The sequence below is a fragment of the Triturus cristatus genome, chromosome 6 (assembly GCF_964204655.1).
Source record: "Triturus cristatus chromosome 6, aTriCri1.1, whole genome shotgun sequence".
In the NCBI taxonomy this organism is placed as follows: domain Eukaryota; kingdom Metazoa; phylum Chordata; class Amphibia; order Caudata; family Salamandridae; genus Triturus; species Triturus cristatus.
In genome coordinates, this window is record NC_140589.1 from 1,723,215,309 (window position 1) to 1,723,240,420 (window position 25,112).

General features: G+C 45.9%; 1 protein-coding gene across 1 annotated transcript in view; it reads left to right on the forward strand.

Annotated features, from left to right (window-relative positions):
* The window catches only part of IARS2 (isoleucyl-tRNA synthetase 2, mitochondrial), a 551,921-nt gene that overhangs the window by 415,611 nt on the left and 111,198 nt on the right, over window positions 1-25,112 (forward strand). Inside the window, exon 19 of the mRNA XM_085612944.1 lies at window positions 11,529-11,635. Coding sequence (XP_085469070.1) covers window positions 11,529-11,635 — 107 coding nt within the window. The remainder of the gene's footprint in view (window positions 1-11,528; window positions 11,636-25,112) is intronic.

Genomic DNA, 25,112 nt, shown 5'->3' on the forward strand with positions numbered 1-25,112 from the left:
CGTGCACGGACAGGGAAGTATCGTAAACATGTGAGACCTGCATCAGTGGCATCTTCTTCAGAACCAAAAAGCATAAAGCTTCCACCCGGTTTTTGGATTTGGGTTTCATTGTGGCTAAGCGACTGATTACTCGCTGCTGGAAAGCGGCTGAGCCTCCGTCGACAAAGGCCTGGTTCCTCTCCATGCTGAATTGGGCGAAGCGGTCTCTCTGGTTCGAGAGGACACGATGGGATTGCGTAAATTTCCTATGTCCGCTGCATGGAACACTATGCTGTGCGTACTACAGGGGCTGTTGCTACTGGACGTCCAAACTGACATTTCCACAACAGATTGTAGTGATCAAGTCCACTCAGTTGAGATGTTTCAAAGAGATTTATTTCAAGTTGATAAAAGATCACAGGTAGATTATAAGTAGATCAAATCAAGACCAAGTCTAAATCAGATAAAGACCCCACCAGGAGCAGCCAGCAGGCAGCTCAGCCCAGTCAACTGTCCCTTCTCTGACAGACTCCCCAACATTCTGATAGCATCATCACATTAACATTCCACTAGTGATTAAATAACATTGGATTGACATTAGCAGGATATAACACAGATACTTAGAGCGGTTTCTTTGGTTGGGTCTGTGACTTGCGCTTCGAATTACTGCACGGTCTTAGTCCCTCCCGACCCCACACCGGATGGTCATTTCTACTGAATATTAGGATGTGCATCTATAGGATGATTGTTGAGGCCTCCTTTGGGTTCACCGGGATATGTATTCCCTCCCACACCTCTCTGCGGCCCTATTTCCTTTCCCACCCCTTTCCCGATCGTTTTTTTCCCACGTTAGGGGTTTGTTTTATATACAGTTGTTTGGCGTGCTAACTGGATCAATGTGAATTGGCAGAGTGAAGCTATAAGCACCGCATTTTTGTGATAGGAGAGTATTGTTTAGATCCAGTCTTATTGTATTATAATATGATGGTGCATTATGCTGAAAGGTTGGTGGAGGTCATATGATGGATGGGATATGTCATGTGTAAAGTTTAGACATGCAAACTTAACAGATGTCACTATGCTAATGTACAGCTAATTTGTGATTCGTACATGTTATTTACCTACTGACTTTGAATGGTGTTTTCTAAGATGATGTACCACTTTCTATCTACGTTCACAATGACAAAATCTTTAATAAACAGATCAAACAAAAAAAATCATGCAACTCCAGCCCAGCCACAAGTCAACATCCTGGGCACCAGCAATATCAACCTCTTTCTCACAGATGTCCCATTAATACCTGTCTGGGAACACCTCTCACCACACCCACTCCCTAGTGTCCATTCTTTCTCGTATCATGTCTGAATGGTTAACCTTGGAGGCCCTCCCATTCCCTGTGAAATCTTGTCCCAGGTGTAACTTTCTCTCCTGGCTTGTGAAGTTTGTTTTGTCGATACCTTGGCATTTACCCAACATCTTTGAACGTATTAATCTTGGAAGGAGCCATACCATTGATGCAACTCTAAGACCCTTCTGCTAGTCCATCAACAAATCCTCTTGGTCTGGAGAGTGCAGCTTCCATCATCTAACATTGGGTACCTAAGCTACGATTTGCTTCTTTCAGAACCTATAGTGTAGGAACAGGTATATACTTTGTGAGTTTATCACACAGGTATATGCTTCTATTAAGATGTTTAATATGCACTCTACAATTATGGTCAAAAGAGATCGAGTGAGTATGAGATCCCATCTTCCCCCTTTAGTAGTCGCTAACTCACAACTGGATATACATTTTAAAATATAAAAGAAGCACTAGACTAATATTATTAATTAGAATCCATTTCGGGGAGGGGCCGGCAGATTTCTTTCACATGGTCTGGTCTGGTCTTGCCCCCGCCTGGACACCTTCTGGACGGAGATCAAGGCTGAACTAACTGAAGTCCTGGGGTGGGAGGTGACCCGCGACTAGCGCTGTTGGGGATCACAGAGGGGCTAGATGGTACACGTAAGGAGAAATTCTTCCTAACTACGGCTCTGGTGGTGGCCAAAAGAGATATTGCGGCCGCCTGGAAGCAGGCGGACCCGCCCACGGGGGTCAAATGGAGGAGAGGGGTGGACTGGTGTGCTGCGCAGGAGCGGTCGCTGTATGCGGCCCAGGGGTGTCCCAAAAGATTCCACAAAATATGGGGGAGACGGCTAGGGGGTGTGAATTAGGGGGAGGGATGCGTTGGGTGGGTTTGGAGGGGTGGGGATGGGAGAGAATGCTCATGCTATTGTTTATCATTGCTTTCGTGTCAGGCCTGGTTGATGCCATGTTCAACACACTTATGTATGTCCTCCTTGATTTTACTGCCTATGTGAAAATAAAAAGTTGTTTATCAAAAAAAAATTAGAATCCATTTCTTGCATGCAACAAGAATGCCTCCCCTTAAGCACGAGGCACTGCACCAATAAAGTTGCTCGCCGTTGAATTTGGCACTCAACTTAAAAATCGGCACCTACACACAATCCCAAATGGTGGATACCGCACTCTTGGGTGAAACTCGGGGGTCATCTGACCCAGGTGACAGATAAAGCAAACTATAGAGATACTCCTCCTGAGTAGAATATGCCTTTGTTTTAGATATAAAGCTCTGACGAAGTCTGCAGTGATTGGAACAGCAATAGACGAAACGTGCTGGCGATGGGGCGTGTCTAATATGATTGATTAAAAGACAACTTGAATAAAAGACAACGACCTCACCTTTAGATTTGTGTGTGCTTGGAGACACCTTTGTTTGCACTCTGCAAATAGTTAGCTCCTCCTGCTGTCTTACAATTTGTTTCTACAACTTCCTAATTCAATATTCATCACACTTGCTGTCCTCCATGTTCCCTCCCTATCATGTTGCTTTTTCTCTTTCTACATCTTTCCTCCCCTTATGTTTGCTTTCCCCTTTGTCTGTTTTCCTCACCTCTCTGGATTCTTGCTTTCCCTCACACTCTTGTGCACTTACCCCACTCCATTTACACTCTATAATTCTTTCCCAGGCCTTTTCCTTGGTGCCCTAACAAAAGATCTGTGTGTTAGTAAATGTTCTGAGTTCAAGATACTGGCGGCAAATCCCACAGCTAGATCCAGACAATTACTAAATGCTGCTGGCTTTGAACACAATGGATCTGGAAATTCTGAAATGACTGGTCGCTGCACTCAAATGTAACATTGCCTTTGACAAGCTTCAGAAAGGATGGTGAGTAGGGTGTGCTGGTATCACCTGACTTGTGTAACCGTCTCACTCAGTCATCTGTACTTTATTGCAGCTGTGATATATGCCCTGCCATTTGGCCAGCGTGGCAGAAGAGGCAGACTGCCAAGATCTGTAATAAACACTGAATTTATGTTTGGCTCCAATCCATTCCTCCCGTGACCGCTCCGCTCCATCGAGAAAGAAGGAAGCGCAACAGCTCTGAAACACTAGTTATCTGCTTCTACTCGTATAAAAAGGCAACGTCATCCCGCCTGCTTCCTGCACGTACTTGGCTGGCATGTGACAAGTATTAGGTTACATGTAGTTTACCTTTATTCACCTATTCAGCTGTAACCTAGCTCAGTGGATGAAGTAACTTTTACAGACTACTGGAGTTAATGGGTTGGAATCGCCCTGTCATTGTTCTGAAGTCGAAACAGTTAACACAACAGCGTGTTTAATTAACAGTAGAACTTTCTGTCAGCTCCATTTTCTACAGCTAAATTGTTTGTGTCAGAAATTAACAGTTTCTTCTATTTTCTGGGCCGGTTTGTAAGATTGAGATCTTTACACCACTTAATCGCACTCCCTTGGGGGGGTGGGGGTGCAGATGGGATGTGCTTGTTCTATTAAACCTCTTTTAAATTATCATATTTACATGCCAATTGTGATATTATATCATTAAACATATTATGACTTACAAGAGATATTGTTTACAGCAATATTGTTCTGCAAAACAAATCCCTACTTTAAGGATGCATTCTACATATATATAAGTAACCAACCAATTCTTCGGTCAGTAAGTTAAACACATAGGTCTCATTCTGAGTCCACTTTTGCCATTATTGTGTGTATATCTTTACTTGTGGAACACATAACACAGATCAGTAACCACTCTGTGTGGTATGTCCAAGGGGACAAATTCCATTATGGCTAATGGTTTCCAGACCAATGAATGTTTGAACTATTTCCAAGCGTTTTAAGAGGGATAGGGTATTGGAGTTCTCTAGTATTACACCGGTCCAGACTCAATGTGTAGGGAGAAAGAAACTCAAGCATAGCAGAGTGCCTGAAGGAAACCAGAGGAATAATCTTTTCTAAAAAACGTGCATCAAACAAAATTCAATAGTATATTACTAAGGAGAGCGGATTTGACTGAGTCTGGTTTGGCTTCTGAAGAGTTTTTTCACCAGAATATCGAGGAAAAAAACACTGCGAGGCCAAAATATTAGGGCCTAAATATAGAGATAAAAAATATAGTGAATAGAAGTATATATAGGTAAGCACAGTTTTAAATCTATACCTGTGTTTATGCAAGTACCTTTACAATATTTTGGTTCTAGATATTTTGGACACAATAGATGTTTTTGTTGATGTTTTAACATGCACCCCTCTGAAGGCCACTGCAGCCGGGCGACATTAAAAGGCTCCGAATGGGCCCACAGTGACCAACATATTCATTTAGTCTTTCTCTCCTCCAGCAGACACCTGGCCAGTATCTCCAGGATAAAACTTGAATGACTAGCCCTTATGCTGCAGTTACTTTGGCCTGGAGTGGGAATGGGAAATCGTTGCTGCTGTGCCCATCTGAAGTTCCTTTCTGATTCCCAGGAGAATATGCTTCCTCTGAAACCTAATAGGGTAGGGACCATGGCATAGATAGATTCAACAAACATTGTTTCTCTTGTCTGACCTCGTCCTAGCCAACCTGTTAAACTTGTTCATCCCTCCAGATGAGGTTAGGATTGGTAAAATATTGCCCTTCTTGCTTTCAACTAATTTGGGCTCAGGAAGCTCTTTCGATCCTCTTTGAATGAGTACCCCTCTGCATTTCAAGGAGGTCATCAAGTATATCTATTTCCATCCCATGGAGTGTGACAGCATCCCAACATCCAGACCACATCCTTCTCCGACAGCATACTTGTTGATTTTCCAGGAAAATCAAGGTGCAAATCACGCAGTCACTGAAATCTGTCATTCCTTCCCTGTGAGAACTGCATTTTAGTACTGAAGTGCTCTAGAATATCAACATGTTGCCCTATTTTCTGTATTGTCTGCTCCACCAATACCACTCTGCTAGACAGGACCTCTATTTTTGTCTTCAATATGTTAATGTTAATAGTGTTGTGATGGAGAAAGGCCCCATGTGTAGCACTGAAGAGTGTGTTCCCCTGCTTCGAAGTTCCCATAGGAGGCTGCAGTATTTTTTCACCTCTCACCTCGGCACACATGAAGATTGTATGTGTGTGTGTGTGTGTGTGTGTGTGTGTGTGTGTGTGTGTGTGAGCTGAGATCTTCCCATGATATGGAATGATACCCAGAGCAGGGCTGTGTGGTCAGGAGGGCACATAAAGTACACCTCCATTTCCTAGGAGCCACTCTGCTCCTAATAGGTGCCCCTCATTTGCTAACACCCCACCTTCAAACTCTCATCACTTGCCAGATCTATCCAACTGATGGCTTTATTAAAAAATTGTGGGGCACAGAGATGAGGTTTGGCCACACATTACTGGCTGCATGCTATTTAAGAAAGTAGTCTTTGGAATTATATTACACTTATGGGTGCCCACCAACTGGTTTAGAGAGTAAAAACTAGTAGTACTGGAGAAATGATAAAGGTAACTTTATTGTATGTCCTAAGTTGAAAATAAAAAACTTTTTCTGATAGAGACATCTAGCCGCAGATTCCTTAACTTTGAATTCTCCCTAGGCGCCTGACTGGATCCGGACATTTTTCAGTACTACCTCTGCGCGCCGGGGACAGCGCCGTAGAGCTCCACGGTGACGTTGTCTCCCGATATGACATCAGTGGAGCCATATAAATCCCCTTCGGCGCGCGGACGTCAGTTTTCTTTTCTGCACTACAATGCTGATCCGGAGAAGCGATTCCTCAGGCCTTCTGTTTTAGGCCTACTTCAACGCCTTTTTCCGTCTGGGAACAGTGTGCCTATGCCTTCAGGTTTTAAGAGGAGCGAGACCTGAACTCGACAGATGTCAGCTACGGATCCGTATTCCATCTGTATGTGGTGCTTAGGAGAGCACCACGACTCTGAGGAGTGCGACACCTGTAAGAGGATGAAGCCTAAGTCCTTGCGGGAAAGGCGAATTAAGTTGTTGACAGCGCAGCTCTCCTGTTCGAAGTCTAGGCAACACCGATCTCCAGCCCGCTCTGAATTTCCTGCACCGGGCCATTCCAGGAGCCGTTCCCGTGGGCGTCGCTCATCCAAGTCGCGGAAATCCCATCAGGAGGGATCGAGGTCCCAGAAGTCTTCAGCCTCACAAAGTGGTGACGTTATTGCTGGTTCCTTCCTCCTTACCGGAGGATGTAGCACAGGAGTCGACCCGAGCCTCTCTCCTTATCCTGGAATCGGGGTGACTATGACCCAGATGCAGGCATATTTTCATGCTCTGCAATCCTTCTTTGGGTCTACACCTCCCCCTGCTGCGCCTTTGGGCTCCAAAGAGGTTGAAGGAACTTTGAACTGGAGCACGCTGGCGGGTTCACCCTCTGCGCCGGTTGAGGACCTCGACTCCGTATCTGGAGTCATTACGATGTTGGGACACAGCCCGGTGTGGCTTCCTGTTGTGACAATGGTGGCGTTGGATGAGGTGGTAAAGACGCCGCCACACCGTTGGTCGACACCGGAGACCCCATTCATGGTGCACGATGATACGACGCTGCCCTGACAACGACCAGAGACAACTCTTATAGTCACTACAGTTCGTGCACCTTCTCCTTTACAAATTGACAATGAAGCTGGTTATGTTGCTATTTCTCCTGTATTCCAAGAAGAATCTGATGATACTGGTGACGTCCACCACTTGGTTGGTCAGCCTCGGGTAGGAGGTTCTTTGGTGACATTTGGTGAAGACAGTTATCTGTAACCCTCTCCTAATTATGATCTGCTTTCTCCGCCATGAATGGCGACGGAGGCTATTGCAGCTTTCACTCAGACTATTAAGAGAGCTGCTGGATTAGTAAAGTTGGAGCTTCCGTCTGTGACTTTGTCATCTGATTCAATATTAGATCTGCTTCATCAAGGTGTCATGGGTATTGAACTTTTATTGCCTTAGGTAGAGTCTCTGTGCGATATTCTCCTGGGTGACTTGGGCAAGGCTGATGTCCGGTATTTCTATTGATAGTGCCATTTCGCAACGTCATCGTCCTGCTCCGGACGACCCTGCTTGTCTTTCTTGACACCCTACTGTTAAAGAGTTTTGTTGTGCAAACTACCACAGCTTCGCCAAGTTTCTTCTTTGCTTCCGCCAGGTAGAGAGTCTAGGTGGTTGGAGATGTGTGGCCGGAATATCTTTGCGTCGACTAGTTCGGCCTTGAGGTCGTTGAACACATCTTGTGTCTTAGGAAGGGCTTCCTATACGTTGTGGGATTCTGTCAACCAACTGCTTTCCTTCCCTTCCTGAAGGGGTCAGGGCTGAACTCTCTCATCTTGTGCAGGATGGCCGTGAGATTGCAAAATGTAATATTAAATCGGCAATGAACACAACAGATTCTATTTGCCGAGCTATGGCTCGATCAATTGCTCTCCGTAGACACGCATGGTTGAGTGAGTCGAGATTTCCTGATAATGTTCAGGAGAGTTTGAAAGACTTGCCCTTTGATGGAGCCTGTTTACTTGACAGCCATGCTGATTCTGCGGTACAACGCCTCATTGCTGGCCGTTTGTAATTTGACCTTATCAGGTCTTTTATTTATTTCTTATGTAAACACGGCTGTGGTTCTTATGTTTAAGGATTATTTCCTACCTCTACTATGTCTTATTGTGTTGAAGACTTAAGCAGTACTTTTTGCATACAATAAGATGATTTGTCTCCGGATTTGACTTTTTTTTTTTACTCTCTGGGTGACATTTACAGTTTTTGTAGCTGGTTATTTATTCTTCGTTTTACACCGGAGAAGTGCTTGGTCTCAAGAGGTTATACCCCTTATTGGGTATGTGACTTTTTCTACGTGGAGTATTGGTTTGCTATTGTATAGCTCTGCAGAAATACTACTTTTGCAGTCTATTTCTGTACTATAGATCTCTCTGATATACAGCTTAGTCCTTATTGTACTTAGTTTTATGTTCTCTTAAGGACTATGGTAGTGAACTAGTAGCCGTTCTTTTCCTCTTGTGATACCCTCTCGGGGGTTCTGTTACATTTACACACTTCTATGTTTTTTCTTAACTAGTGTATTCAGTGCAGTTTGTTTTCTCTTCTTGAGTGGACTACGTATTTATTATGAGTGCTTCAAGTATTTGAAGAGATTGAGCAAGTTGAAGTGTTGCTCTAATTCATAGTATATACTTTGAATGCTTTTCGGTGCTATTTGCTTGTGAGTTCTTCCTTTAGGGTAAAGGAACAGTGTCTAGTGTAGACCTGAATATTTCCTCAAATGCAGACAATACCTATCCCTAATCCACTTTGTGGTATGGTAAATTGTCAGCCGAAGGTTTGTGATGTACAGGTTGGTCCAACTTGTCTCAAGACCAACGTTTATTTGGTTGGCAATTATCTATGAAAGTCTTAGAGGCTATTTAATAGGCTTTTTTTTCCTTTTGATGTTCTTGATATATGTGGTTCCGTCTGATCTACATCTCCTGCCGTCTGGAGACAATGTACTTGTTACTTTCAGCATTTCTCTTCTCGTGAGCAATCACAACTGTTTTTTTCCCCCTGTGGTGTCAATCCTTTAGGCCACCTTTTAACAGATAGCATTTTCTTTTGGCAAGTCATCTACGGTGGTGTATTGCTGACGTAGTACCCACCCCTCCCCTCTCTCTGGGTTGTGTATTTTTGTCAAACCTCTCACTTCAGAGTGGTTTTTTGGTATACGATGTATACATGATGAAATGTGCTGCTGTATTTTGTATATTGTCTTGTACCACAGGTGTCATATGTGCTTGTTGTTGACAAGGAGTTATTTTATAAGATATTTTGGAACTGCACTTTTAGGTGCGTTGCCTTATTTCACTATAATTGGAAAGCGCGTTTTGGAGCTGGCTTATTGTGTTCAGTCTGTCGGACTATGGCACTGAAGGCCATACGGAGGCAAGGTTTATACGTTCTTGGGTTCTGGCACTAGTTATTGGCCAGTGAAATTCTGTGAATTGCTGGTCAATCGGAGTACCTGGTGACACATTTATGTTTGCATATATATTTTTATGTCTATAAATGAAGCTTTGTGGTAAGATGTTATGCAGTTGGTGCATAGGATGAATATGAATATTCATTTTGTCCAATCTAAGTTATTTAAACCAAGGAGTTGTTGTCGTTCATTTTTACCTTGGGGAAATTAGTTCCGAAAGTCCTGTTTTGGGGTTTTAACAGGACAGTTCTTTCCCCGATTCTTTATTATTATGATCACTGCAGATTATATGACTTTTATCATAGATTTGTCCTTTTTGTTCATCTAGTTTTCTTGCCCCTTTGGGGGACAGGGGTTAATGACTGTCTTCTGACAGATGATTCTTGAGGGGTTTTCAACCAGTTTCCTTCAAGGGCCGATTTTCTCGGACCTGTAAGGTTGTTTTTATTTATATGTTATGTGACAGTAATCATGGCTTCTGTTAAGAGCCAAGCTCTTGTTCTGCTATTCCTACATGTATTGGTAGGTTGTTAGTTTTGACCGGCTAGTTCTCTTTGACTACTTTTGTAGGATTAGTTCACAGACCCTCCTCCAGTGGGGTATAGCTATGGTATTTAATTCAAAGTTCAGGAACCTACAGCTAGATGTCTCCACCAGATGTAAAAGTAACTTACCTTTGGTAACGCTATATCTGGTAGAGACACAGTCTCGCCGCAGATTCCTTAATGCCCTGCACATCCTCCCCGTGCTGAGAATTACCTTTGAGATAAAGGCTACACCCTTTCACTACTGGGTTTATATACCAGTGTTCACTATCTCAATTTAAGTTGGGGCTAAACAAACCGGTTGCCCTGGCCACTTAGTTTTTGTCTAGATGTTTCAAATCATCCATTTCCTAGTGTATGTGGTTGGTAGAGTGAGAGTTGGTTTTCTATTTCATTCTGGATGACACACCAGTGAGTAATATTCATTTATTTGTCCTTTCTTTGAAAGTCCTCTTGGTAATGTCAATATATCACGTATGGTGATGTTCAACAAAAAGCCTAGTGTTGTTGTGGTAGGTTGGGTTTGGCTATTGCTATGCCGTTCATTACCATTGATGAATGGTCTATAGAGTGTCTTCTCTCATATCTGGGTTATTCACCAGGACGCAGGGTTTCATGTAGCCCTATGTTACGTTGATTTTAATGGGCGTTTCTTTAAAATTCATGTCTGGTATTAACATCACATTAGATGTTTCTTCTTTATTATTGTTTCAAAGATTTTGTGATCTTTTTTGGCACACTTTTTCCACGACCAGTTTCTGTAATGGCTTTGCGTTCAGGCGCAGAAGGTCTCACAGAAAAAAACGACGTCCGCGCGCCAGAGGGGACTTGCATGGCTCCACTGACGTCATATCCGGAGATGACGTCACAGCGGAGACGTACAACGCCGTCCCCCAGCCCGCAGAGGTACTAGTGTGAAATTTCCAGATCCACTCTGGCGCCTTGGGAGAATTCAAAGTTAAGGAATCTGCGGCTAGACTGTGTCTCTATCAGATATAGCGTTGCCAAAGGTAAGTAACTTTTACTTTATTTAGAAAACCATGACTACCCTATAATGTTAAAAATAATCACTGCTCACTTGAGGAATGAATTGGAGGCAATGGATGAAGCATGTCTTGGACCCATAATCAAATTGTCCAGCATTTTTTGACTGTAAACCACACTTTGTGTGATCTTGAACAAGATAAATACTGTGCCACGTCTATACTAAGCATTTTTATGTGTTTGGCTGTTAACTGTGGCTTGATACTCAAAGATTGGAATTAACAAGCTGTTAATGGAAGTGCTGAATGCCATCTATCTGGCATCCTGGCAGGCTAATTTCTTAGTGTGGATCATCCTGTTTTGAAAGAATCCGCTGTAGTAAGTATCATGGTGATGTGATGGCTGTGATCTTTCATTTGTTGCAACAGCCGAAAGCAATGAGCGAGTACAATTGATATGTGTTCCACTTGCACAGACAAATTTACTGTGATAAACCGGGAACAGCTTGCCAGGATTTTCAACATTGGTTCACATCAGCTTTGTATGCACATGATATAGCCACTCTGGTCAGATGACCAATTTATAGCAATGAATGTTTAAAATGTTTTTGCTGTGGGCTAATGACAAATGTCTAAACCATTTTGCAAACCTGTTTTGCAGCTGCCAAAACACTGTCTAAATGTCTGGCTTTGTTACTCTTCTTAGGTCACACAGGCTTATAAGGAGTATGATTTCGGGAAAGTCATTCGTCTGCTTACGACTTTAATCACAAGAGACCTTTCAAGTTTTTACTTCAGTATAATCAAAGACAGGTATGCATTGATTTAGCTTTTTTATGAGACTGGGATGTTTTATCCCTGCCTTGACATTAATGTGTTCAGCAAGAATCCTGTTTGAAAATCTTCATCCACTAAGTATTTTGTTTTTAATTGCTTTTTTTCAGTTATTCACTGAACTGCATGTAACAAATTGTGTTATCAGTTGTGGCCGATGTGAGTACTTCACAAGTAATAAATCCAGCACTATGAACTCTTGCACTCTTTATTGTGAACCAAGTGCCCCATTGTAGCACTTGACTCTCTCATGGTAATGAAGCAGAGCGCTCCAAGGCCTACTCAGGGGAAGTGGTGTGGGCTGGTAACCCCAGTTTGCTAGTACTTAGCAGCAACACTTAATATATCATTGTCCAGTCAGTGCTTTTTCTTATTAAAGGAAAAGTACTTGTATTACACACACAATACTAAATACTATGCATTAATTAAAATTATATAAAATCAGGTTTCTAGGTGAAAATAGATTTGGTGATGCCCTCATATGACTTTACACCCCTAGTCGATCCTGCACCTTATATCCATGATACCTCCATCTGTGCTAGATGCAATATCAGAACATAAGGGGGTCTTGTTATCAATAAGGCAGGCATAGTGGCTTTGTCAAGTTGTCAGCACATCAGAAAAAGCAGCAACATGTTATAATTCACCATTGGAACACAATTGGAATATATGGGGACAGTGCCAACATGTATTACTGTTCATTGAAGTATAAATCTTTGCATTGTCAGTCATTACTTTTGTCAGTAAAGCATTAAAGCGAATTCCTTGTGTCCCAGAGTCTAATTTCTACATTCACTATGCTGTTACTACAGTTTTAGGGCCAACCAACAGGGGTCTCCCCTCTCCAGAGCTTAATATATATATATATATTTTTTAAAGTATTTTTATTGGCATTTTGTAACCCTCTCCAGAGCTTATGAGATAAAAGCCACAGCCCCAAGAGTATTCAAAAACGTGTAAAACCTGTCCTGGGGTCAGGGATTCAGTCCCCTGGGAGACTTAGGGTCATTTTTCTGGGTAACATCTGGTGGGGATTGCTGCACATATGGCAGGCCCCCAAACACTTGCTGATGGCCCTGCCCTTCTGGGGCACAACAAAGAATATTATACAAGGTTTATGGCTATGATCAGTTATGAGCCGCTTCCCAACTCTTCTGGGATGCATTCTTTTCTGAATGCATGGCTCTGGGTTGGTTACATGTGAACACACGTGTGCATACAATTGTGGGCTGGTTACATGTGAACAAGTGAGCACAGGCGTGTGTAGGCTATATATATATATAAGACTACTTTCTTGCACAGCCTGTTATCTGAGCACATGTAGCATGTTGCAGAAGGGACTCTTTAAGGATTGGTGCTGACTTGGGGATAGGACTTATAATGTGGATAGGCATTCAGACTGAGGTCTCTAGTCCCTACTGAAAGCTTGTGGCGCTTCACTGAATTTTAATTATTAAACGGAGACTGAGTATTAAAAATGAAATTTATTGCTGAAAACTAAAGGGGGTTTTGGAACTAAATCGAAAATAGGTGGTGATTCCTCTTCATAAAAGGCTAAGGAGAAAGAGATTAAAATAAATAAGACATTTTCCGTGTTTGTATATGTTTAAGAACAAGATACCTTCTTGCAAAACTCACATATCAGTTAGACTTCACACATATATCTTCAAGTAGCGCTGATGAAGCGGGTCTCTGCGAAACACGTGTTGGCTGCTGTTTGTGTTAATGTCAAACAAATGGTAAGTGATTATTGAGTAAAAGAAATTTGGAATAAATGAGGGAAGAAGATATACAAGAACAGGATCTGTGGAATCTTTAATATAGACGATTATCTTTTAAGGTTGAGTGTCCCGAATTAGGAGAATAACTAAATTACACATTATAGGCGAAATCTTCACCAGAGTACAGTTTTGCCTACAGGATCCAGTGAGGTAAAAATCTTAGGTTAAACATGTATCCTGAGTGAAGATCCACCATCACTTTAATCATATCTACACACCTTATGGTACTTTAAGAACTTTCATGTTTCCCTGGCTCAGCCATAATCAGTTTCCAGGCCTTCGTACCCCATACTTGGCCAAGTTAATTACTCTGCTGACCATCATGAGGATCAAAGGCTTACCCACCCAATACTGCTATTAACAGTGCTCAACCCAGTTCCTGGCCAAGGAAAGAGTGTGGAGGAAACCTGCATCTATTAATTAATTGGTCACACTGCACCTGGGCTGGGAAAGCCCACAGAAAGAAACGAGGAAGGCCAGCCCTCTGAAGCCTATCAGAGGATGGGCTCCCCTTTGAAGTTTTGGTTGGAGGGGAGCAGGCTTTTCTGTCAGAAGCTCTCAGGGAAGATTTTTTCATAGTCCATGTGAAGTCGCCATCTTTAAATGCCCCAGAATGCTGTGCAGGAAGGTTGGGACAGTAGTGGAGTGGGGATGGGGCATGCTATAATTGGCTAGGTGTGCCTGACTTCTAGAGCTTTCACCCTCACATAGAAACCTCTGCACAAAGTAGAGAATTATTAGAAGACACTGGATTTGGGAGCAACAATGGCTAAAGCATGCCCAGCTAGTAAGAGACCTGATGTGCTTTCAATGATGGACTGAAGGATGTTAACTCTAGCTTGCCACCAGGACTTTGAGGGCGTCTGTCCAGGGCCAGTGGCACAACCCCCATATGCCCCCTGAGAAACAGCTGGAGGAATGGACCTGCTGAGGGACCCTGGATGGCTCATCTAAGACTTCTGTGGCCTGGCCTTTGACTCTTGATACACAGGTGTCCTTCCCTTCAAGTTGCCAGGAGAGGTGGGGAGTATGGCAGGCAGGGTTTTCGGCTTAATGGCTGTGAAAGATGCTCCCAAGTAGGAGGGAACACCAGGAGCCCAGGGAGAAGACAGGTCTGGCACAGGAAGCCAGAAAATCAAACACCCAACAAAAAGAGATATATAGCCATCAGGAGGCTTGAGGCAAAAGCGCTTGCTGACTATAGATGGCGCAAAGAGCCATAATCAGCAAAATTAGCCCGTACGGGACCTGAGAGATCATCATTTAAAGTTGTTTCCCATGGTGACCGAGTGAAAGGGAGCAAGTACAACTCTACTGGAATTTTTAAAGATTCCCCTGTGGAGGGCCAATGCCCCAGGGTTTAGAGCAACCTCATTTTTATGATTGAATGGGGAGGAGGCATGTGGGGGGGGGGGGAATCCTTTTGGCCCGGGACACCACATCTCCTGGGGCGAGCCACAAAGATTGTCCTTGGGACACCATCCCACAGGGCACAAACGTAGAGTGCCACTTCGCTCCTTGTGTGGTGGGCTTTCCGCTTCCCTAGACATGGGTGCGGGAGCTCCTTGTGTGGTGTGCATTGCCCGCTGGCTCCAGCGCTAATGTCCAGGGGAGCGGAACGCACAAGACAACCACCTTCCCATGAAGATGCGGGCAGAACAGACCAGACCAGCTACCTAGAGTAAAGCAAGGTTGCATTTAGAAAAGAAAGCATCACCGAAGATAGGGGAAGCTGCTCATAACTGATCCGACCCATGCCAAGGAGCGCCTCAAAGCCATTGCGAGGGTATACACTTTGTATAATATTCTTTGTGGTGCCCCAGAAGGGCAGGGGCATCAACAAGTGTTTAGGGGCCTGCTAGATGTGCACCAATCCTCCCCCCAGATTTTACCCACAAACATAACCTTAAGTCCCACAGGGGACTGAATCATTGACCTCAGGAGAGGCTTTCATGGTTTTCGAATACTCTTGGAGCTGTGGCTCTTATGTCATAAGCTCTGGAGAGGGGAGACCCCCTGATGGTTGGCCCTAAAACTGTAGTAGCAGCATAGTGAATGTAGAGATTCGACTCTGGGACTCAAGGAATTCACTTTAATGCTTTCCTGACAAAAGTAATGACTGACAATGCAAAGGTTTATATTACAATGAAAAGTAATAAATATTGGCAGTATCCCCATATATTTCAATCGTGTTCCAATGGTGAATTATAACATGTTGCTGCTTTTTCTGATGTTCTAACACCTTGACAAAGCCACTATTCCTGCCTTATTGGTAATGAGACCCCCTTTTATGTTCTGACATTGCATCTAGCATAGATGGAGGTATTGTGGTTATAAGGTGCAGGACCGACTAGGGGTGTAAAGTTGTATGAAGGCATCACCAAATCTATATCCACCTACCTGATTTTGTAAAGTTGTAATTAATGCACCTGAATTAGTTCACCTTAAAATCAACCAACTGGCTCCTAGCATTTTGGCATTCCCAGTGCTTAAGTTTATCCATGTCACTATCCTCTCCCACTAGTGTCATCACTGGATCAGTCAAGCTCTAATTTTGTCTGACAGTCTGCTCTCACAGCCAGGCTAATGCTCACTGGGGTGCATCTTTCTCATTACTACTCGAACAGTCCACCTCTCGTTCTGATGTTTTATATTAATATTAATGATCTTATTTCTTTTTTTCTGGACTGAAATTTTTGGGGCAAAAATTGGCATTTGTTTTAGTTGGGGTTCACCTTGCCCTCTACTATGGACTCTTTGTTTGTATTCCTCTAGATTATTAGGGGCTCTTGTCTGCACACTTCAACCTCCAAGTCAAATACTAACTCTTTCTTTGAGTATTTTGCTAATATTCTGTCAAGACATTCAAGCGTTTATTGTATGTATTTTAGCATTCTGCCTTCAGTGGAATGGCTTATCCTAATAGCACTTAATCTCTTCTGCCAAAAGCTGTGTCAGTCTTTGTAACGCAGACAGCTATACAGTATCTCTATCTATAAAGGAGGTTCACAGCCAAAACCTGAGATAAGCCTTTTCTGATAGAAACTTCTAACTGCAGATTCGTCACATTTTGAATTTTTCTCAGGCGTCGGACTGCATTCGGAAACTTTTCAGCAGTACCTCTGCATGCCTGTAGGTGGTGCCATGCTGCTCCTCAGTTAAGCCGTTCTGCTCCAGAAATGACTTGCAGGGCCTATATAGGCACCACTCCTGCATGCTGACATCAGTTCCTGTCTTTCCATGCCATCAAAGGCAAATCTGGAGCTACCTCTGATCTCTTTGAGACAGCTTCTCACTTAAAGGTTGACAGTGTGCACAGGAAATGTCACTTCCTAAGATGACAGGATGCAAACCCTCTAAAACCTGTCACAAACAATTGTCTGGGACAGATCCTCATCTGGTTTACCTGTGGGGCTTAGGGTGGAGCCCCAACTCTAAGGCCTGCTTTGACAGCATGTCGATGAACCTGAAGGCCAAACAAGACAGTTACGTTTATTCCTGCCTCTGAGCACTGGGAGACTCTGCGACAAGACCGGTTCAAGTCGAAGGGTCAGTCTTGGTTCTGGTTCAGGAGTCACAGTAGTCGTTCCCAAGGTCAATCATCGTCACTGTCCAAGTCCTCAAGTAATTCGAAGAAAAAACACAAAAATTCTCCAGGCGGGACTCTGCCCCTTCCCAACATTCAAATTCTCCTAAAGAGGCAGAAGGCTGTTGATCGATGACGGAGTCAATCCTGCAACTTGTCCTGGCAGAACCAGAGTTTGTGGGGCCATCTATGACACCAATGCAGATCGGAGAGTTCCAAGAGACAATGCCTAGACTCTTTGATCCTTACCTACTCCCTCAGGGATACCGACGGCGGGTTCACCCTTGGCACCACTTGGACCCTCCGAATCCATCACTGGGCTTTCTCTGCCTCTCATTTCCGACTAGCACTATACTCCACGCCGTTCCCTGGAGCCTTCATGCCGACTTCATCGATGCCAGAGAATGAGGTTCCCATTGGGCTCTCTGAGTTGGTGTGGCTCTGACCCTGACCAAGGCTGCTCTTGGCTTCCATTGAAACACTACCGCCCCCACTGGACTTGCCACCCCCACAAAGACACATATGTTACTTTCCTTATTTGGCACAGATTCGAAGAATGATTGGGTGTTGAAATACGACAACCATCCCAAAAGGAAAATTTGTATGATGGTTTTCAAGAAGCCACTTGTCTCGATACTTCCCATGAGTCGATCCTCCTCTCACACCCTGGTTCTGCCACTGAGGACAGCCTAAGTTCTTGACCTCCAGCTCCCCACTTTAGAGGTCAAAACCAATGCCTTGAAAGAAGTACTGCAGCTTGGGCAAACATCCATTGAGCCCTGCCTGCCCTTCAATAAGGCACTTAAAGATAAATGTTTAGGGGCTTCGGCCAAACTTTGCTCTGATACCTTGGTCACACGCCCGATTGTGAGATGTCACCACCGTGCCCCGGGCGGCTCAGCATGTTTCTCTCAGCACCCCTCCCTTCAAAGCTTGGTGGTGCAGGCGTGTAGAAGTCGGACGAGCTGGAATACCTTTCCAACTACTCCACCATTAGGATATTCAAACATGTGGAGACCTTTGGTAAGAGTATTTTCTTCTACCTGCTTGGCCTTCAGGTATGTGAATGCCAGCTGCCTCCTTGGCTGCTTCTGCCATTCTCTTAGGGATTTGATGGCTCAAGTCCCAGGTGTCCCAAAAGTCCTCCAACCTGTCCTAACCCCAGACAATCATGATGCAGTCAAGTTCACGATTCATTGTGACTTGGACACCTTTTATTCCAGCAGGCGGCCACTGGCACCAGTGTCGCCATTCGCTGCCACGCATGGCTGCAGTCAACTGGTTTCTCAGACAATGTCCAATCGGCCCTTATGGACATGTACTTTGACAGCACTTACCTGCTTGGGGGCAAGGCTGATTTCGCTCTGGAGCAGTTCAAGGCGAGCAGGGCCACAGCACGCCCCCTGAGCTTATCTGCCATTCCTCCTCAGCCGCATCCGCCCTACAATTCCTCTGGGGGCTTTAGCAGAGGTACTTCATATCATCGGTCACTTCAGCCCCATCAAGATGCACATCAGTTTTGTTGCAGCAGTTCCTCGAGCCACTCAGCTGCTACCCTCCCCCGCAGCCCCACCTGCAAAACCCCATTAGCATTCCTTTAGTGGAGCACAGCCACCTGGTTGTAGATAGGACCTGGCGATTCCTGGCAGGTTGACAGACCGTCGCGGTGGACAAGTGGGTTCTGCAGTTAATCCGAAAGTGGTGAGCCTTGCCCTTCATTGCTACTCCACCGCACCTTCCACCATCCCCAGAGCCATCTTACAGCAGGAAGTGCAAGTCCTTTTGTCTAAAGGGGCTACAGAAACGGTGCCTGAAGAAAGGGCATGGTTGTTATTCCTCCAATTATTATTATTTTTTTAATTTTCAAAAACCTTTATTGATAGTTTGCACAGTACATCAGTGTAATGTCAATCAACAATGTTGCTGCAGTAATAGTGCGTCAGTATCGTACACCTTCCTGAACAGATTCATTACATAGGATCAACATCCCCTCCTTATCCAACATATATAATATTCCACCCAACGTTCATAGGGTAGCACATGAGTATAGTATACAGATAGCATCATATTCCGTAGATTACGGGGCCTTTAGGTTCAGCGGTATGCAGACCTTACACTTACGATTGAAATCCGTGGGGTGGTCTTGGCCTCCCGCGACTATGGCAGGTACCTAAAATCTCACCCACACCCCTCGCCAGCATCACTACTCATTTGCCTCCTTTTCATTGCAATCCAGTAATGCCTCAGAGTCTGTTTGTGAGGGCCCCAAGTGGGTGCCAGTACTGTCCCCCTTTCCGGTTCCCCCCTCTTCACCTCCCTGGCCCTTTCCCTGAATCGCTTCGTTCCCCAGGAGATAGGCAGTCAGTGGCCCCCAAATGTTTTTCGGTTGAGATTTCATGGGTAAAAGTTCAGCATAATAGTTCATGTGATCTTGCCACGTGGTCATCGTATTTATCCAGTCCTTGAACTTGGGGGCACGCCCCCGTCTCCATTTGCATGCTACCTGACGTTTCGCTAGGAACAAACCCATAGACAAATATTTCTTATGCACTGTTTTTATGTCCTGAGTGAGCCCTAGAAGAGTCATGAGTGGGTCCGGGGCTATGTGTGTTCCTATCATTGTGGACATTCCTTCAAAGACCTGTGTCCAGTAAGTAGCCACTTGAGGGCAGCTCCATGCTAAATGTATAAAATCCGCTCCCTGCCGTCCACACCTTGCACAGTTATGTTCCCGCAGTAGGAGTTTGTGTAGTTTGACAGGGGTATGGTATAGTCTATGCAGAAACTTAAAGTGTATAAGGCGTAGCCTACTGTTACCGGTGACCGCCTCTGTCTGCCTGCAACTAATCTCCCATTGCTCGTCTGTCAGTGGTTCATCTAGGTCATTGTCTCGTTCCCGTCTGGCCCGTGGAGCATGGGGAGATGGTGCCTTCCGGATGTGCTTGTATAATAGTGATATGACATGTCGTGGGCTTCCGCCTGTAATAGGTCATGGAGGGGTGCAAGTGTATCTGGTTCATCAGGAAATGCAGGGGTTACCGCCTTCACACTTTGAGTCGAATGTACATGAGTGTCCATGGTTGTGGGTACATATCCGTCAAAAAATTGTGTCTGAGAGCGAAATTGTCCCCCTACATAGAGGTCTCCCCAAGTGGTGTATTGCAAACTATCAAGTAGTTTGCGGCAGATCCCTTCATATGTGACTTGTAATAAGGGATTACGTAGCAGGCGCATTCTAGGGGAGTACATCATGGGGGCTCCCAACCTACACGCGATATGTCCCCACGCAGCGAGAGTGCAATCCACTGTGGAGGGGTCCCGCTCCCGTTCCTTCACCTTAGTGAAGAGGTAGCTTTCTGGAGGCGTCGGGGACATATAGCCGTCTTCCACCACCACCAGATGAGGCATGAAGGGAGGCAGGTGAAACCCGTAAACTGCGAAATGTGCCTGTGTACAGTAGTAATAGTATTCAAAATTGAGAACATCGTATCCCCCCTGCTGGTACGGCAACGTCAGTGTGGTTAGGCTAAGTCGCGCTTGTTTCCCGCCCCATATAAGTCTTATAAGCTGTGTCTTCAGTGTGTTAAAAAAATACCTTCCGGGATGATATGGGATGTTGACGAAGAGATATAAGAACTTAGGTAGTAGGACCATCTTAATAAGGGATATCCTCCCTGCCATTGACAATGGCAGACGTATCCATTTGGTGATGTTATCAGCTGTCTTATCAATAGCTGCACCATAATTCGCGCGCATCAATGCGTCCCTATCCCTGGTTATATGTACCCCTAGGTATTTTAACTCATCACTCTCCCAAACCAGGGGATAGTCCAATTGATGCGGTTGGGTGTTAGGCGTGAGGGGGAATACTGCAGATTTATTTCAATTTATTTGTATTCCAGAAATGGCGCCAAATTTGGTTATCTCCCGCAACACTGGATTAAGATTCTTGTGAGGCTTTTTGATATATCGGGTCATATCGTCCGCATAAAGGTAGATTAGCAATTGTCTGGCAGGGTAGATCAGAGATCTCTCTTTGTGGTGCTGTCAAGGGTTCGATGGCCAAAGCAAATAAGATTGGGGAAAGCGGACACCCCTGCCTTGTGCCTCTGGAGACGGTAAAAGGAGAAGAACATGCGCAATTCAGGAGGACTGTCGCTATCGGCCACGTGTACAGTAGTTTAATCCGGTTCAAGAGGGTAAAGGGCATCCCCATGTAATTCAGGGTTCCTATCAGGTAATCCCACTCCACCGAATCAAACGCTTTGGTGGCGTCAAGAAAGACCGCCGAGCAATTGGGGTCTATGTCTTGTAGTACTGCTAAAAGTGTTCGAAGGTTGTGGGACGTGGCACGATTTGGGATAAAGCCCGCCTGATCTGGAAGCACCAATCGCTCAGGAGACTGAGGCGGATCGTTAATACCTTTGCTAGGATTTTAGTGTCACAGTTTAGTAAAGACAGGGGTCGGTACGACTCGCAATGTAGCGGGGATTTGTCGGGTTTTAGTAGCGAAGTTATTTGAGCCTCCCGCATGGTTCTTGGCAGGCTTCCCTCCTCTAATGCCACATAGTAAACTTCTTTCAAGATGGGTGCTAAAATTGGTGCGTAGGCTTTATAAAACTCTATTGGCAAGCCATCGGAACCCGGGGCACGCCCTGATTTCATATTCATTATTGCCTCCGTAATCTCGTCCACCTCCAATTCCAAATTTTGAAATTTTTGTTGATTAGGGCCTAGCCATGCCAATGCCGTATCCTCGAAGTACTGTGGCAAATCTAGCGGATCGCCCCTATGTGAAGTATAGAGTGTTTTATAATAGTCTCCGAACGCATCGAGTTGATCAAAGAGGTTTCTATGTATGGTATCCTGCGCATCTAGTATTTCCGTGACATAGTTTGAAAACTTAGGGGGTCTAATCATGAGTGCTAATACCTTCCCTGGGCGATCGCCTTCGGTGAGAGCAAAGGTTGTGGATCGTCAGTGTTAGGGCCATAATAATTCGCAAATGTCACGTCATGTGAGTTGATCTTCCCCCATACCAGGCAGTACCTCCCGTTATTGTCCACTTCTGACCCACTAGGTACGAACCTTACACCTCGTTTGATGACTATGGCCACTCCCCTAGAGTAACCGGGTTAGGATGCAAAATACCGATATGAGGCCCATTTCGCAGCGAATTGAGGGACAAGGTCCGCATGCAAATGTGTTTCTTGTAACATTGCGACTGCAATGTGGTGCCTGTCTAAATAGCCGAGTACCTGCCTCTTTTTCCTAGGGTTATTCAGACCCCGTATATTCCATGATAATACATTTAGAGTGTTAATGTCCCGTGTGCCGTCTGTCATGCCCTTGTCTATTGTGAGTGCAACTGAGTACTATTTTGCCCCTGCTGACCGACTGGGTAGATAACATTGCATTGAACGTAAAACACCCTCCCTCCACCCACTCTGGCATCCCCAACTCGCTGGGCATGTGTACCCTCCCACAGTTAAGAACCATCAGTTCAACTAGTACTGTCCCTCCTTGTAGGAGATTTGGGGGAACACCCTTGTGAGAAAGTCACTAGGGGCACACACCATACCCACTCTCCTCCGCTGTTGCACCTACCCGCTACACCGCTACATACGCGGGCAGCCGTGGCAGGAGGAAGGTGAGAGTCCGGGTGAGATAGATAATAATGCTATAGAAACAGTAATACATCACCAATGTCGGACAGCTCCTTGGATTCTGGTCACCAAAACTGATCGCGCTTATTCGGTAACAGGTGTTTTCTGGGTTTGATAGAGGAGATTGGGATCTGGATCGTGCCCGCGTTCTCATTCCAGAAGATGCACTGCGACGATTCCGCTTAAGGAAGTCCTCCACTTGTTGTGGATTTTGAAAGAATTGTTGACTTCCCTGGTGTGTGATTTTCAGTTTCGCTGGGTACATCATAGCGTAGGTAATCGATTGCGCCTGCAGCTTTTTCTTCACGGCAGTGAATTTGCATCTTGCATCTTGTACGGTTTGCATGAAGTCTGGAAAAAATGACAATGTGGGGTTTTCATAGTGTACCTGTTTCTTTTCTCGGGCAAGTCGTAACACCATGTCCCTGCCCCGGTAGTTTAAAAAACGTGCTATCACTGGGTGAGGTGGTGCTCCAGGGGGTGGGCGGGCAGCCAAAGATCTGTGCGCTCTCTCCACAGGGAGGTGGGCAGAGAAGAAGTCGCGACCGAACAGTTCCACAACTAGTTTTTCAATGAAGTCTTCCATACGGCCCGTATTGATTGACTCCGCCAAGCCCAGGATGCGCACATTGTTCCTTCGGGATTGGGCTTCTAAATCCTCGTTCTTATCTGCGATTATTTTGAGCAGCCTATCCAGGGCCCAAGTCCGCTAGAGCCACACAGGCGTTCGGTGCGTGGGGTGTACCAGCCCCTCCAAGTCCCACAACTGTACTGTTGAGCTGTCCGGCTTCTCCGGTGTTCTAGGCCTCGGCTCAGCTTCCACTTTGCGCCCGTACCTCGCCTGTACCGTACCTCGCCTGTACCGGTGGTGCCATAAGGCGGTATATCACTGCATGATTCGTTGGCTGTACAAGTCACCATCCGACACACTAGAGGCAGTTAGGATCCGCCGCCTCGATCCGCAGTTATTAGGGGCCTTTAGCCAGCCGCCAACAGTGTCAGAGGGCCCCCACAGCTCGCCCAAAATGGCCGACATTTAGTGTTTTTTCATGGGAATTTGCCAGGCAGCCTCTTTGGTGGGGACGTTGTACTTAATTACAGAAGGGGGGGCCCCGTCGGGTCTCCGTTGCGCACATCTATGCCAGACCAGGCCACTCGCTGACAGTCATGTGCACGGTGTCTGGCGTTGGTTCTCGCAACGTCCGGCAGACAAAATGGCGGCAGAGCCCTCCGGGTACGGCGGCTACGTTCAGCGGGGAAAGGCGCACCCGGCCAACAATGGGTGTCACACCGCAGGCTGCCGGAACGCGTCTGCAGCAGGGGGAACCCCCCACGCCTCCTCACCGCCAACCACGCAGAGACTTAAGGAATGCGCCGCCTGCTGAGTACTCACGTATACCGTCCACGGCATGCTGGCGCTCAGCGGCCGCTCCGCGAGATCCTCCTGGGCCAGGTATCAAATTACTCGATGTCTTCAGGTTGAGGAGTCTGGTCGAGGCACTCGCCCCGAAGATACACAGCGGGGTCGCAGCGGAGCCGCAGCACGCCGGGCCAGCAAGGTACCGCCACCCGCAGGGCCCACGCGACTCCAATTCGCCTGGTTGTCCCAGCCGCTCTCCCCCACGAGGTCGGAGGGACAGCCGTTCGCGGAGATCTTCACCAGCCCTAAAGTTCGTCGTGGTCGGTGTTCCGCGTCCCGAAACAGTTCCGCTGTGAGCAGTGGTGGTTCCGACTACTCGTGGTTCAGCAATCGGAGCTTAGATGTAGCTAAGGATGAAGTTTAAGGATAGTTTCTCGCCCGGCAGGGCAGGAGCCTCACTGGTGTGCGGCCATCTTGGTCGCGTGCCGCCTAGCGCCCACTCTTATTCCTCCTACTTTCTAGAGGTATTCGTCCTATTTCAGACCTGTGCCCTGTCAGGTCCTTCCTCCAGAAGTAAAATTCAAGCTACTCACACTGGCCCAAGCATTGGCTGCCCTCAACCCTTGAGGTTGGATGGTGGCATTTGTAGATAACCGTCCTGCAGGCCCATCGGCACTACCTGCAGCTCCAGGTGGGACAGGAGCATTTTCAATTTCCTGTGCTCCCCTTTGGTCTCACCAGTGCCCCTTGTGTGTTCACGAAAGTGGTGGCAGCACACGTTTGGAGGTCAGGGGTCCCAGGCTTTCCCTACCTCAGCAACTGGCTTTTGAAGTCTGGTTCACCCTGGTGATCAACCACCTCCAGCATTGGTGAATCTCCGGTCATCTTTAGGAGTTCACTATCAATCAATCAATCGGAATTGTAAGTGCGCTACTCACCCGCGAGGGTCTCAAGGTGCTTGAGGCGGTGGGGGGGGGGGCTCAGCAGTGCTGTTCTCCTACGTCATGGTCCCCCGCACCAGAAAGACCAGATCGGGAGGCCGCTCCTTCTCCTTCCACGCGGC